The 16614-nt window shown below is 37.9% G+C and overlaps 1 protein-coding gene and 1 long non-coding RNA gene across 3 annotated transcripts; one reads left to right on the top strand and one right to left on the bottom strand.

Moving 5' to 3' along the window:
- Window positions 1-4725: 4725 nt before the first annotated feature.
- nfil3 (nuclear factor, interleukin 3 regulated) lies at window positions 4726-10264 on the bottom strand. Of its 2 annotated transcripts, none has more exons than XM_080874834.1 (2): window positions 10071-10264; window positions 4726-7961 (listed from the first exon to the last, which is right to left on the bottom strand). In XM_080874834.1, exon 2 carries the CDS (start codon window positions 7871-7873, stop codon window positions 6506-6508), a length of 1368 nt encoding a protein of 455 aa, XP_080730960.1. In that variant the 5' UTR covers window positions 7874-7961; window positions 10071-10264; the 3' UTR covers window positions 4726-6505. The 2 variants fall into 2 exon arrangements, with proteins under 2 accessions (XP_080730960.1, XP_080730961.1); XM_080874835.1 differs by having other exon boundaries at window positions 10083-10264.
- A 3985-nt stretch (window positions 10265-14249) lies between these two features.
- On the top strand, window positions 14250-16298 carry LOC308391887. The gene is made up of 3 exons (XR_013970714.1): window positions 14250-14283; window positions 14430-14504; window positions 15825-16298. It is a non-coding gene; the product is annotated as an uncharacterized lncRNA (long non-coding RNA).
- Window positions 16299-16614: the final 316 nt, after the last annotated feature.

Raw genomic sequence — 16614 nt, 5'->3', positions numbered from 1 at the left:
ACTTTGAACCCAGTCACGTGATGAGATCACATGACTTATTTGCGGTCTGCATGGCAGAAAAATAAAAATATTGAATTTAATTCTTAATTTTATTTTACTCGTGTCGCGCGTTGTCTTAATTTATAAATGTGGTGCAAAATATATCACTAATTTTAAAACCCAATAGTAAATATGATGAAAATAATTACTCACTTTTTGAACGTGACAATTAGATTTGATTCATACGATTCCCTGTTTATATACACAATAAAAGTTCAATTTAGTTTTATTTATAGAGGAAGATAACAGCAGTTGGCTGAAGGTGCTTTATTTTGCAAGGCAAAAGACATTACAATAACACAGAGAAAACTCCAGCAGTCAGACATCCCCCTCTTTATTCTTCGTATCCTTTATTTATCTAAGTAAAAAGTGTCATTGAGATTTAAATCTCATCTCCAAGAAAGACCTGGCCCTTAAGCAAGCATTTGGTGACAGTGGGAAGGAAAAACTCCCTTTTAAGGAAGAAGTCTCCAGTAGAACCAGGCTCAGGGATTTGCAGCATCTGCCACGGCTGGCTGGGAATCTCTCGCTACAGCATTTTGGATCAACTTAAGGCTGTTCAGGGAGGGTTTAGAACAACCTGATAATAATGAATTACAATAGTCCTGGCTAGAAATTAAAAAATGCATGAAGTAGTTTTTCATCACCCCTCTGAGACAGAATGCTTCTCATTTTAGAGATATTGCCAAAAGCAGGAAAGCAAATCATTTGTAACTTGTGTCCTCTGTCTAAATAAATAAATAAATCTGGGTACATTTCCAGATGATTTAACATGCAACTATTTTGCTCGTAATAAGTTAAATGAGTAAAGAAAAAAAAAGGCTATTTACACAAGATAATTCATAATTTTATTGGGGGGGTGATATTGGTTGGGTTTGATTATCGGGGGGGTCATAACCCCTCTAACCCCCCTGGAAATTACGCCCCTGATTGCCATGGCTGTGGTAGTTGCAGTATGTGTACTGCATTGAATTCTATGATTCTCACAGATTGAAATAGTACCTTTTATGTTGACCCCCAGCTTCAAATTATCATTCAGGGATTACCCCCCCCAGTCCAGACACCCCTGCTTCTACAATACATTTAATTCACAGTGGGGATGAAATCTCCCCATCATTTACTGCATCAACCACAATTTAGGAATCTATTTTTCACAGTTCCGTAGAACACATAGCTAACTTACACCAGCTAATTCCTTTTGACATATTTATTAACTTTCAGACTGGAAGTTGAGATCTGCTGCTGATCTCACTGCCTCCTTCCCTGTACTAAGATTTACAGATGTTGATTAAAAAAAAGTGCAGAAGATGTGGAGGAATCTAATATATAAGTGGAATATTTATTTAGACTTTTGTTTTTGTTTGGTTTTTAAATTGGCAACATTTTCTGCTGTTCACACTTGATGTTATTTAATATTAAATATTAACATTATGGTACAGCTGGCCAAATAACTCTAAGTGGAAGGGGGAATGAAAAGTTGCATGCTAAACTTTTCGTATTCTGTGGATTCAAGCCCATACCCCCAATCCAGGAAAGTCTAGAACTGGCTTTCTGGTTAAAAGGTTTGCCCTGAATTCATGAAGACTCTGGATGTTGCAGGGCTGTCTTGGTTGACAAGCTACTGCAATGTTGCATGGGAGATCAGGGGCAGTACCTCTGGATTGGCAGACCGGAGTGGTGGTTCCCATTAGAGGTGGGTTTTGATTATCGATTTATTGATTAAAATCGATTTTGGCTTGGATAACGTGATATAACGTGATATAGATAGGTTCACGAGTGAGGGGGGAAGGAAGTTGGAGATCAACAGGCGAATTGGTGCTGTGGCATTTTAACACAATTTAATCCCACATTTGTGAAAGAAAAGCAAAACACTTTTTTGAAAAGTCTGTAACAAAACCATCAAATCTGATAAAGGTTATTTAAATGCTGCAAAAGAAGAATGGATTGGAATAGAAAAAGTACATATCCTAACCTTAATTACTGGAGGAGAATAATGAATGATGCTCATAGTGAGTAAAAAGTAAACTGAGTGCATTTTTTGGATAGAGATTCACTTTTAATGTGTGTGTTTAATATAATACAGATACATAAAAAACACTCCCAAAACAGAATTAATTATTACAAAATATTAATAAAAACTATAGAAATGGAGGCAACTTTGCCCGTGGTTGAATGTATACAATGTATGAAAAAAGCTTTATTGCAGATACTAATTTTACTAATTTAATAATAATAATTTTGTGTTGTAAGATTTATGACTTTCATGCTTTCATAGTGGTACTTGGGAGAGCTTGACATTTTTATCAGGTGGTCCACACTGTAAAAAGTTTGAGAAACACTGATAAGTTAAGTGTATGTGTGCTTTTGGAAAACATTTAAAGCTGCTGTACAGAATCTTTGAAACAAGCTTAAAACATTTTTAGAAACAGAACATCTGCTTCTCTTTACAGCTCCTCACTCCACCAGGGCTGTTTGGCACTTTCTGATAATGTGATGTACCTACTGTGGCAGTCATACAGACAATTGGACGGTCCAAAAATTGGCCTACCTATTACTGGCTGAGGTTTTAGTAGAGTTGTGGCTGAACCACATAAAAATATATCATTAATTTTAATCTCCCCAATCAATTATAATGTTATGTTGGAATGTTGTTAAAGAGGGTCAAAAATGTTTCAACCCAGTTTGTTTTGCAGATTCTGTATAGCAGCTTTAATATAGGGAGGACACAACTTCCAGATTGTGAGTAAAATCAGATTTTTTTTCTCTTTGCCAGTTTAACAGTTTCTGTTGTGCCTGTCACTGTTCCCTGTCTGTTTTCTTACCTGGTTCTTCCTGACCTTGTACTTTCTCCTCACGTTCCCCTCTTTCCTCTCTCCCTCTTTGGGCTGGCAATCATACACAAATAGATTGTATTCAATTAGATGAAAAATTACATTAATATGAAAAAAATTCTATTAAGATCACTAACAAAAAGTCCTCTCTCAGTGTATTTTCAACCAAAAGGCAAATAACCAAACCACATGAACATCTAATAAGAGATATAAACATTGAAACACTGATCCAACATTATTCTTGATTGACGGATCATTTGATTTTACACTTTTACCTGAATGTGGGTCCTTTTTTTGAAAAAAAAACTTCCTTATATCTATTATGAACCTGGCTGTCTCTCTGTACACACACACACACACACACACACACACACACACACACACACACACACAAAACAGGTGTTCTAAGGTTAATGGGCATTCAGTCAGTTAGCTAGTTAGTATCCATGTCAAACAGGACAGTGGTAACAACAGCAGGCTGCAGACAATTTAAAGTTTTAGATTTTAAATAGGCTGTATACATTTCAATGGGAGCAACAGGACGGTCAAATGTCGCTGAATTTACTACAGAGCAGGACGGATTGTAGGGTAGCAAACATTGTCGGAAAACACGTTTTCAACACTGCAGGTTACCTGGTGTAATGTTTTTCAGCTAAAAAGAAACATGGTCTGACTCCTACCTAACTATATAAAGAGTAACTGAAGGTTAAATGCAGCTAATATGTCCTGTTAGAGATAGGGTGAGGAGTTTGGCTATCCAGGAGGGGCTCAGAGTAGAGCTGCTGCTCCTCCACATCGAAAGGAGCTAGTGGAGGTGGTTTGGGCATCTAACTAGGATGCCTCCTGGGTGTGGTGTTCCGGGTATGCCCTGGTGAATGCCCCCGATGGATATTAATTAAACTTGTAGTTGGATATAATATGATTAGAATTAAGCATAATTAACTATTAGCAAAACTGCATTCAGATAAACCCTGTTTTAAAACTCTGTATCCCTTTATTGATGAAAAGACTGGATGTTAAGTACTGTTATTTATATTTTGGATAAAGATGGGGGGATCTTAATCTCTTTGACAGTTCTTATGTTTGATTAGATCACCAGTGTCTAAGGAGGAAAATGAGAGACCAGGAGAAAAAGTAGGTGAAGTTACACTTGTTCTTGAACTCATTGGAAAGCTAAACTCAGAACTGAAAATTCTACTTTAAGAGTCCCTTAAGTTGAAAACGTATTTTGTGTTTATATAGAGTAGTGTTTATATAAAATTACACATTAAAGCTGTAACAATTATGTTTCTTATTGCAGTGATTTCTCTAAACCAGTAACAAACAAAAGCAAATGCTAAATCCTAACTCAGATTATTTTAACTGTACTGTTTTTAATTGTATGATGATTTACAAACATGACTAACCCATTTCTTTTGGTGAGTGTTCTCTATTCCCAATGGCAGTATGCTATCCACACAGTTTCAGCTTGAATCAACAACTTTTGGAGAATTTTTCTCTTTGCTGTTCTGTCATAAAACAAATGGATTGATGGATTTTAGGCATTCTTAACACAACTGAAGAGGTTGGTTTTACATCTAAATGAATTTGCTACTGTAGCATTATTTTCTAGTGTGTTTCCTAATCCAGCCATATTACGTGAAAAGAACTAGAAAGTCTTTCCTCACTGAGTAAAAATAAAAACTGAAAGCCACTTGGATGCTGGGAGATCTGACTTATGGCAACATGACTGCTTAATGATTGACCTAATACTATAAAAGAAAAGGGACATAGCTGAAAATATAGCCAAAATATAATTTTCAATCACAAATATCACATTTAGTATTAGCTTCAGGAAAGAAAAAGAAAGAAAGAAAGCATATATTTAATGACAGGACATTTATTGTGAATAAAAGCTCACATTACAATAAAGCTTGAGGCTGCTGGAAAAAATGAGTTATGATTATCATTTCCAACTATGGCATAATATGCACATACAATGTATTTGAAATAAAGTAAATTATTTGACATGATACCAGCTATGTTTGATTTAACTTGCTCATTTATATTAACTATATAGAAAGTCACATAGTAATATGTGACCACCCCAATTTGCTACAAACAGCAAACAAGGCATATATGATGATGATGATTACTGATGGCTCTGGATTCTACATAGTAACAGAAACTTTAGGGTTGAGATCCTTTCTTCCATAAACTGAGCATTGTGTAATTCAAAAATATTTCAAAGCTTTGTAAAATCCAACTACAGTCCTGTCAAGGTTAAGGAAATTTACAATTCTCCAGCAAATGTCACTCACAATCTCGCTTTAACCAGCAGCCTGGAAAGTTTAAGTAATCAACAAAATAATGAAAAAGCAAAACAAAGTTTGGCAAACAGTGAAACAGTGAGTGAAGCAGAGCCTATTTAAAAGTTGTACTAAAGTTTGAGTCAAAATCTGTATCATTCTTTTCTTAAACTCCAGTAGGGATGTGGCTGTGTTTCAGCCCACTGGTGGAAGTTTGTGACAATGTTATTGACTAAATGTTTAAGCCTCCAGGTGCTGTTAAATGAATGTTTAATGTCAATAAGCAGGCTTTACATTACCAAAAGAACAAGGCTGAACACAAATGCTCTCTTAACAATCTGTAACTTTCAAACCAATTCCTCAAAATAATTCTGAAAAGAAGTATAAAACTTTCATTCACTTTAAGGAAGTTGTTAAAAGAAAAGTAATCTGGCACTACACAAACATACAAACCAATAATATGACTTAAAACATGAAGAATTTCAGCTTCAAGGCAAATAATGGCCAGGCTGCTCCTGGCCACAAATTTGACAGCAGGGGGGAGGGCTGCTGTTAACAACTGGAACCTTTTTTCAGCGCCACAAAATAAAAGAAAAAAAAGAAAAAAGTAGCGCTCAACAACAGCAGGTACATATCAATAGGCAACGCTCTATGATAGCAATCATGAACAGTTTGGACTCTTGAAAACAAACAAACCAAAAAAAACCTTTCACTCACAATGTTTTACACAATAACAGTCTATAGCAAATTCTCAAAGTACCCAGAAAATCCTTACTTAGGCTACTTATGCATGTGATCCTATTTTACTTTGCAAAACGTGGAGGGACATGATGCTGAATAATTTGTCACGTACAGTTTAACCTTTATCAGTTTTCGCCACTCTGCTGCTACATAGACTAGTTCCAATTACCACTTCAACATTCCAGTCTTCTCCACTGTTCACTTCACATTAAATAGCTTCCTGCTTTGTTAAATGACATAAAACCCATCTGTTAATGATGTAATTTAACACAAACAATGCCATAAAGTGTTGGTTTCATTAACAGTAAGTTTGGATTGGAAAAAGCCAAAGTACAATGAACTGGCATTATTAAGTGAAATAGCCTTTGTAAGAGGAACAGGAATATTATACTAAATTTATCATATGACAATGTGGGTAATTCCATTTCTCCTCAACCTTCACTGGAAAATAGCCTGGATACACAAAAACTATTATTTGTGACTCTAGTATTTTATTCAAACTCATTTATTTGAAAATTTACCAAAAGAAAACATTGTTTAACCCAAATGTCCACACAGTGAAACAGCAAATATAATGCTAAGCATACAATTGTCATTCAGAGAAACTCATGTCTCATGATGATCAGCGACGCTTTTGGTAGAATCTATTCCAGGTACCTGTTCTCTTTTGGAAGCGACTGCTCTGGGAGACAGGGTGCCAAAGCTCTGTTTTACATACCAGTCTTCTGCATGCAAGTGTGCATAGGAAGAGTCTTTTACATCCACAATGGTTTTGTTTGACACGGGGCTTGAGGACTCATCATTATTCGTGCACCCACCCTGCAGTGTCATTGCGTGGCTTACATGCCATTGCTCAGACTGCTGGCTCCAGTCTTGCATGTTGGTGACCTGTACTGACAAAGGGCAGTGAGAAGCCTGTGTGCAACCAAAAGTGCTTTTTGTGGCCTGGTAGCATTCTCCCTCTGAAATACTGACAGGAGAAGAGGACTTTCCAGAGGATTCGTATTCGGGGTCGATTGCCTCCACTTTGATTTGGACGGTTCTGGATTTAATCCGCAGTTTATGGGGTAAAGCTGAAGAACTACCATCTGGCACTTTATGTGTGGAGACAATGATGCTTCTTGGGTCTACTACAGATGGCATCAACCCTTTGGGGACCTGCTGCTCATCCTCACCATCAGATGATTTGCTAACTGCACCATCATCCGAGCTCCTGGGTGAGTTACTAGATGACCTCATGATCTGCATGAATGATGCAGACTGAGTGTAGACTCCAGACAAAGGGCTGGCTATGCCAGGTTTGTAGAGTTCATAGGGACTACCTTGCTCTTGTCTATAGCTGCCATTCTCTCCCGGTTCCTGCTTGACCTCTGCATTCCTGCAGACAGTAAAGCTACCCTGAGTTGCGGTAAATGTCTTGGGCATATGAGGTGAATGCCTGATGACTGATATGCAGCTGCTGCGCAGGTGAATAGGCTCCTTTTCTTTGCTGGTAAAACCTTGGCTAGCATTGGGTGGAATAAACATTTGGTGGAGGTTAAGAGCGGCGGAGCTGGATAACCGTTGGACTTCTTGGGCATATGCTGTCGAGCTCACCAATCCAAACTTCAACTTCAATGACAGCAGCTCAGCCTTGAGGGAGGCATTTTCCTCGCCAAGTGCTACCAATTTGTTCTCTAGCACCATATCATTTATGCGTCGCTTCTCCCTTGAACGCTTGGCTGCTTCGTTGTTTTTACGACGCCTCTCCCAGTACAGGGTGTCTTTTTTTTCCTCTGGGATAAACTCCCTTTTCCTACGACAAGCAGATTTAGCCTTGAAAGGAAGTGCAGAGATTTTGTGGCTCAGGAGGTCTCTGTTGGTCCCTTGTAAAGCCACAGCCAGGCACAGGGCATCCTCTCCACTGTAGGACTGATTGGAGTCCACTTCTTGCTTTATTGATTGCATATTATTACTGTTTGCTACTGTCAGCATGCTAAAAGATCTTCAACTGTATACCATAATGCTTGTATCGAGCAAAATTAACTGTCACATGGAATTAATCCGCTTGAGTTGAAGAAATCTGTGGAATAAGACACAACAGAAATGTTTTTCGTCAGAGTTTAGTTGAAACAATGTCAAACAAGTTACCATGATACTTTAATATTTACTTGTGCTGATCAAAGATTGTATATTATCATCCACTTAAAGCTTATTCAGATTTTTGTGCTCTACACATAAAACATTAAGGCTGCAATTATGAGTCCAGTATATTTCTGAAAATACATTTGTAGAAGAGTAAAATGTGGTTAATAGGGAGAGTTAATATCAAGGTAATTACTTTTTAGTTTTGCTATTACCATTTCCTACTTTGTGTCAGAGAAACAAAGAAATCTTCATTAAAGTACAAAAAAAACATGAAGAAAACATATAATCATTTAACTTTCAGAAACTGGATTCCTTCAACAGATTTCAAAATTCATGCTGTGTAACAGATAAATATTTAAAGATGTCATTGGTGAATGTCATCTTATTTACCAATAGCCTGATACCAGTCAACAAGGTATATCAGTCAGTTCCAATGCCTGGCCAATAAATTGGTGCTTCCCCATGATTTACCTTGATTAAAATTTAAAGTAGCAGTTCTTTTGCACATGCCAAGCTTAGGAAATTGAAGTAAACAAACTTTTTTATTCAAAATGATGAAAATAGACATAAAGGCATGATATCACAAAAAATGAGAAACACGAAGCCTGTAACCTGAATAATTTCTTTTGAACTAGTCTTTCACACTCACTGCAGCAAACAGTGGTATTTAGAAGAGGAGCAGAAAGATTTTTAATTAGAAAAATTTATGTTTAGGGTGTGATACAGTTTCCTCAAATGTTTCTTCTTGACTCTGTGCCCTCGTTTTGTCCTTGACTTGGGTCTACATTTAGGAAGAGAGAGACATGACTAATAGGTCACAGACTTGTGTATACATTATAGTCTGGTAACTTTCAGACACTAACTTTGTGTGTTACAATTTGGTCTCCCACTTTTTAGAAGCAAGAAGGCGCTGTATCCCCGACAAATCCATTTGAAATACAGGAGAAATATTTCTCTTTTCATTTACTTGAACCCCTTACGCAGTCTACTACAGATTTTATGGTGCCGATGTGCAAACCCCAGCTGGCGTTGACGAACGCGTCCTTTTGTCTTTTTTTTAACGAGGCAACAAAACATCGTGCCTAAATTTGGATCATACATGATTAAAAACGGTGGCGATGTTATCGCAACGTGCGACACTTGGAGGGTGGGTGCTGACCGAGTGTTTGCTGCTGGTTCAGTCGCGACAAGCAGTACAGAGCGATCGACTCGGCGTTCCAGCACCGGGCCGTCAACGCGTCCTGTTGCCCCAGATTCCTTCATTGTGTCGGTATTATACAATAAGCCCCGCTCCTGCCATCCCGAGTGCCAGCAATTTCTATTGGTGCAGACATTATGCAATGTTTGCCTGTGTGGCAATAACAATACGGACCAGTGATTGCTCAGCTCTGCGTCCAAGTAAAATAGCTCTAAAATTGTCCACATGTGTTAGGTAGCTAACACTGTATGTAACAGACTTTACTAAGACAATGTGGGCATTCAACTCTGTACATGACATCATTGTCTTCGTTACTCATGACATTGGCGGCTGAAGCGCGAGGTCCATCTACGCCCTGAAAAGTAAACTGTTACAACATTACAGAGAAGAAAGCGTTACTTTGCTGTCCCGACGTGGACGGACCCATTCTGTTGTCCACACATCGACAGAAGCCACAGTGCTTTGATAATGTTTCTACAAGCCACATCACATTCTTGTGTTTCAACACAGTGTTGTAATCTATGAATCACTGCTACTGGTAGGCCCGTGTGCCTGAATAAAATTAAACATCTATTATACCGGTTATAACTATATATTTTTTTAAAAAGCACACACTCGAACGTGAGCTTTGTCGCACTTTTAACTTGGAAACTACCGAGGCTGTTATTACATTTAAAATAGGTTTTGTGCGAGGACACACAGAAGGTAGCCAGCTGACTGAAATATAAGCTAGCTAAACGCCCCTGTGATTTCTGGGCGTGTGATCAGGCACCATCCTCTACAAACCTGTACAACGCTTAATGTTAATCCCAGACATTTAATATTAACCGCAAATCAAAACTGTACCTTTTCTATCACCTGCTTGTGGGGATTGGTTTGGTTTTCCACCGCGTATGATGCACACAGAAGCAGCATAGGTTTTCCATCAGCTAATAAGGAAATGATTGTCAAGAAAATCCTACAAGTTATAAAGTACTTTGCTCTCCTCCCTTGGCTTTTTCCTTTCAAGGTGGCTAGTGACTCATGGATCTGTGTTAGTAGGTCAGTGGTTGAGTGCATTGGCAGCGTGAAATTAAATGACAGCTACTGCATCCAATCGGCATGCAGCATTTTCTAACTTTAGCCAATGACTCTTGGCTTCACCAGAGCTCAAATCTTATTTAAGAATGTCTGTCGTCATTCACAGTAGGAGTGAAGCATTTGCGACAATCGGCTCGCAGACCGTGCTCGGATTTGTCCTCATATTACGAAAACAAAATATTTCCGATGTATTTATTGCTTATACTACTTTTACCATGGCATAAATATGCACATTTACTCCCAACAATGTTGCAAATGGGGCGTACACTTCTAAAACAGCACAAGAAGCTGTAGAAGCTCCGTGCGTCTAACGTTTAAGGTTGTCACATTGGTTTATATTTATAGTCAAATTTAGCTACTACATAATTCACACTGTTTACGCACTGTTGCATTAACAGACTTAGGCCATTCCTTGATGTTCTGTTGTCTTTTAATGTAGGTATAAGTCTGTTTTAATTTTATTTCCACTGCTGAATATATGTCTTATTAACAAATTACATTTTAATTTTAATACTGTATATTTCATTTTGAAATAAAATTAAAAGTGATTTTAAAAAGTCTATTTCCAAAAAGGAAATAGTAGTAAATACGTGAAAAAAGATAACCGGGGTTAATACAGTTAATTTCAGCTGTTTGGTTGTAAGTATACATACACGTCAGTCCAGACGGAGTGGGTTTTTTTTTTTTTTTATTTGGGGGGGGGGGGGGGGGGGGGTTGGAGTCTTGTACCAGATGCCATGATCAGCTGCCAAGACCTGACTGTCACTATACATATTCTATTTGTTTGTCTGATGCTCTTGTTGCACTGCTAAATAGGCTGTAGCCAACATGATTTATAAAGGGATTATAAAATCTAAAAAATTACTGCATTATTTTACCTATACTCTTATTAAACTCACTTTCCTGAAAACTGATTGCAACTTCTAACTTGTGACGTAAATGTTATGCCTCAAATTTATTTCACATCATTCATGGGAGATATGTTTGATAAATGATAAGTTAACAAGTCACTGCTACCAGCTTAATCAATTCATTGGGGCGACCTGCGTGTTGTGCTGCATTGTCTGATTTGGTCGTAGTGTGTAAACACCTCTAGAGGCCACTGTTGTATAGCTGCTGCAAACTGAACGTGCCCGTACCAGAGGTTATACTTAAAATGGCAGCTGCCAGGAAGTCTCTTTGGACATTTGTGTTCGCCCTTTATGAAATACATATGTTGTATTAATGCACCCGTGCATTGGTAAAATAAATACTAGAATAGCTGATACTCCCTTACAGAAGATTTATTTTGACCTTTCTAAAGCCTTCTTTAAAAATTAGAAAATAAAATGAAAACAGGCATATGAAAAAAAGCCTACTAGAAATACTTCTCTGCATTACATTCTAACACTTGGCTAAATCCTAATATGTAATTATGGTTTAATAGTTTATTTCACTAAATGTGATTATGCACTGAAAAAGAACATGTTGGGTTTACTTAATTCAATAGTGGACACTGGTTGCACACAGATGTTTTGCTTTGGCAGGAGCTTAAACAACTGAGGTGAAGTTATTCATATTCAATAAACCTGTGCAATTTGTGTTGATAAAATATGATTGAAACATGCTTTGGTGAAGTAATTTGAGCTCTTGGATATTTTAATCCTTCAATTTTCACACTTTATTCCAATACTATTCAGTAACTTTTACCCAAATACTATGTTATCTTCAAATGACATGTTGGTATTACATTCTAAATACACAATTTTCCAATGAAGGCCTTATAACAGATTGTATTGTTCTCCTACAAGATTGTTGCCAGCATCCACTAGTAACCTTTCAAAACAAAAACGCTAATATCACTGCAGTGACAGTAGGTAAACCATGGGTCTCAAACTCACGGCTCGGGGGCCACTTGCGGCCCATGTCAGCACTACTTGTGTCAGGTTAAGGCTGTGTGCAGGCAGGAGTGGAAGCAGAAGGACCCAATGTGCAGACACTCGGAGGTGGAAAGTAACTCAAAACTCAGCTTTTATTGCTGGATGGCAAAAAGTGGCAACCGTAACAAAAATCCAAATAAACTTACATGAACAGGCAGGCGGACCACACAGCATAAATGAGAGGAGATCACAGCACAGACCCAAAGAAAGAGGGCTTAAATACATAGAGGGAGCAATCAGGGAATGGGTAACAGGAGGGAAACACAGCTGGGGCAAATCAGGCCTAACGAGACAAGGGGAAGCAAAACCAGACACATTAACATCAGACATGGACTTTCAAAGTAAAACAGGAAACCTAACACAGACTCACAGGCAGGCACTATAACAAAGGGAACAGAGACATGGGACCAGGGCAGACACAGACACTGACTGGACGTGGGAATACAGCAGACAGGGGAGACAGCAACTAAGGAACACAGACAGAAAACCAGAACACTAAAACTAACCAAACCCCACCCAGAGAACCTTAACTAAGAATAATCCTAAAACCTGTAAAGCAAAGCTAGAATATAATGAAATAGCAAAATCAAAGAACCAAAAAACACAAAACACTGGGTCAACGACCCAGGGACCCTAACAACTTGCCACCCTTACTGTTGACGTGAAGAAAGGAAATACAATTTGGCCCTTGAAGTTAGTTTTTGTTACGAGGGATTTTGTTGTTGAGTGCAATTTGAAAATAAGTTGTTTAAAAAGCAAAACTGTTTTAAAATGAGGGCAATATGAGCAGAGTAAAAACATGTTGAGGGATTGGCTGTCTTTGTTCAGTGAGAGAGTTATATGTAAAGAAAACAATTTTCACTAGCAGTCAAAAACTAATGTGTTCACTTATGTCTGCATTTTTATTTTGTTAAATATGGACAAAACTATTGTAGAAATGCTTCCACGTGTCTGGCCAGAAAGAGAGTATCTTTCCTTTTTATTTGTTAGTTCAATAACAAGGTTTCAGTTAGTTAAGAGTGAGAAGTTTTTTGCATTCACATTTGCAGTTTTGTTATACAATATTTGAAACTTAAAACAAACAAACAAAACACTACATTTTCTGAAAGATTTGTGGGTGTTTTCTTGTTTGTTTGTTTTTGTACTACTTGAACACTAAAGTGGCCCTCCAATGACATGACAGTACCAGCAGTGGCCCACAGCTCATTTAAGATTGACACCCCTGCTTTAAGGTGTTATTATGTGGATATGTTGGTTTTATTTAGTTGCTGTCAACAAGTGGAAGGTAACCTAATGAAGCCTGTTATTTCTTTCTGTGGCTCAGAAGTTGGAAATTTCAATAACAGTGCGTTATCCAATTACTCAGATTGTCAGAGGAGTTCACATTTCCCTATATACTCGATTAAAATACCCCATCTTCGATCCATCCCATACAGGTCACCCTGACAACACTGAGCAGTCCCTTCAGTGACAGGCTGCTGCTGCTGTCAGACTGTACGCTGCACAACAGCAGTGAATGTACACCACATATGAACACACTGGGGTCTTTACATATATCAGTGTGCAATACTAAATACCTGCTACTATTAACACCCAAACACTGCACTATGTTTCATTCTTCTTCTACTAGTAATCTGTATAATTGCATCATATATGTGTATATATGTATGTCTGTATATGTATGTGTGTGTATTTGTGTGTGTGTATTTGTGTGTGTATTTGTGTGTGTGTGTATGTGTAGATAGATAGATAGATAGATAGATAGATAGATAGATAGATAGATAGATAGATAGAGTGATTTACATATACAAGTACATATCTATTCATTGTACCTGCATAGTCTATATTTCTTCTATTTTTGCAAAGCATTATTGCTGTTAGGTATGCTGCATGTGTTCATTTGTTCCTGCCTTGTGTACTCTGCTGCAGTAACTGTAAATGCCGGCAAAGCCACTTTACTTTGCGCGTTTATTTTGAAGAGTACCTTAGCACTTCCTCTTTTATTGTGTCAGACTTCCTGTTCTGTTCTCAGTGGAACGACACAAACACGTTGCTTCAGAGTGAGTAAAAACGTTAATTTGAAAATACTCATGCAAAATGATGTATTTTATTTATCTGTCACATGCTATAACTTTGAAAGTTTACTCAATGTGGTTGAATTCGTTTTTTATTGTATATGCATGTCATTTGTTTGTGGTGTGGAAAGACTGGCTAAGAGATGTGCATGGAGGAGGTTGGCTAGCTGATTCAGCATGATTAGCACCCTTGGAAGCAGAAAGAGGTTGGTTAATGATTGCAAACGATTGTTTCCCTGATATTAAACCTTAGTGCAGCATTCGATACTGTCGCCCATAATATCCTATTAGAGCGATTAGAACATGCTGTAGGTATTACAGGTACTGCACTGCAGTGGTTTGTATCATATCTATCTAATAGACTCCAGTTTGTGCATGTAAATGGAGAGTCTTCTTCACACACTGAGGTTAATTATGGAGTTCCACAGGGTTCAGTGCTAGGACCAATTCTGTTTACATTATACATGCTTCCCTTAGGCAGTATCATTAGAAGACATAGCATACATTTTCACTGCTATGCAGATGACACCCAGCTCTATCTGTCCATGAAGCCAGATAACACACACCAATTAGTTAAACTGCAGGAATGTCTTAAAGACATAAAGACCTGGATGGCCGCTAACTTTCTGCTTCTTAATTCAGATAAAACTGAGGTTATTGTACTCGGCCCTGAAAAGCCTAGAAATATGGTATCTAACCAGATTCTTACTCTGGATGGCATTACCTTGGCCTCCAGTAACGCTGTGAGGAACCTTGGAGTCATTTTTGTCCTTCAATGCACATATTAAACAAATATGTAAGACTGCGTTCTTCCATTTGCGCAACATCTCTAAAATTAGAAATATCCTGTCTCAGAGTGACGCTGAAAAACTAGTTCATGCATTTATTACTTCCAGGCTGGACTACTGTAATTCATTATTATCGGGATGTCCAAAAAACTCACTGAAAAGCCTTCAGCTAATCCAAAATGCTGCAGCAAGAGTCCTGACAGGGACTAGAAAGAGAGAGCATATTTCTCCTGTTTTGGCTTCCCTTCATTGGCTTCCTGTTAAATCCAGAATTGAATTCAAAATCCTGCTCCTCACATACAAGGTCTTAAATAATCAGGCCCCATCTTATCTTAATGACCTTGTAGTACCATATCACCCTATTAGAGCACTTCGCTCTCGCTCTGCAGGCCTACTTGTTGTTCCTAGAGTATTTAAAAGTAGAATGGGAGGGAGAGCCTTCAGTTTTCAGGCCCCTCTTCTGTGGAACCAGCTTCCAGTTTGGATTCAGGAGACAGACGCTATCTCTACTTTCAAGATTAGGCTTAAAACTTTCCTTTTTGCTAAAGCATATAGTTAGGGCTGGACCAGGTGACCCTGAATCCTCCCTTAGTTATGCTGCAATAGACATAGGCTGCCGGGGGATTCCCATGATGCATTGAGTTTTTCCTTTCCAGTCACCTTTCTCGCTCACTATGTGTTAACAGACCTCTCTGCATTGAATCATATCTGTTATTAACCTCTGTCTCTCTTCCACAGCATGTCTTTATCCTGTTTTCCTTCTCTCACCCCAACCGGTCGCAGCAGATGGCCCCGCCCCTCCCTGAACCTGGTTCTGCCAGAGGTTTCTTCCTGTTAAAAGGGAGTTTTTCCTTCCCACTGTTGCCAAAGTGCTTGCTCATAGGGGGTCATATGATTGTTGGGTTTTTCTCTGTATCTATGAAGCGCCTTGAGGCGACTTATGTTGTGATTTGGCGCTATATAAATAAAATTGAATTGAATTGAATTGATGTATTTAAGAGACAGAAAGGTTGTCGTTAATTCATTTTATTAAATGCTGTAACATAAATAGTTTAAAAACTATTGATTTATGTCAATATCACTATTTGAGTTAATCAAAATAATTTTCTATAGTAAAATGTGAACATTTCTGCACTTTCTACTTGAATGTTTAATGGTATTTATTTGTGCATCTTTATAGTTTTCACGGTGCCATATTGTCGGTGGTTTAAAGAGGAGAGAATAAAGTTGCATCAGTTGAAGCTCTCTGCGTCACGAGTGGTAATTCCAAGTGGGCAGCTACAGTAACAATTTGAATTTCCCAATTTATCTGAACTGTATCTAAACCCAGCTGATATCTGGCTACATTTTCTGCTGAGCATCCAAATCACACTGGACTGAAGTTTACACTGTATAATGCCTGATTTCTTGTAAATATTTAACGAAATATATATTGATAAAAATGCTTAACAGGCCACAGTGAACAATGGAAAATAAAATTTAAATAAATAATTAAAAACACTCAAAAAAACTCAAAAATATATATTTT

The sequence above is a fragment of the Rhamphochromis sp. 'chilingali' genome, assembly GCF_963969265.1.
Source record: "Rhamphochromis sp. 'chilingali' genome assembly, chromosome: 2".
Lineage (NCBI taxonomy): Eukaryota > Metazoa > Chordata > Actinopteri > Cichliformes > Cichlidae > Rhamphochromis > Rhamphochromis sp. 'chilingali'.
Note: the sequence above shows the minus strand (reverse complement) of the source record. Positions and strands in the feature narration are given on the sequence as shown.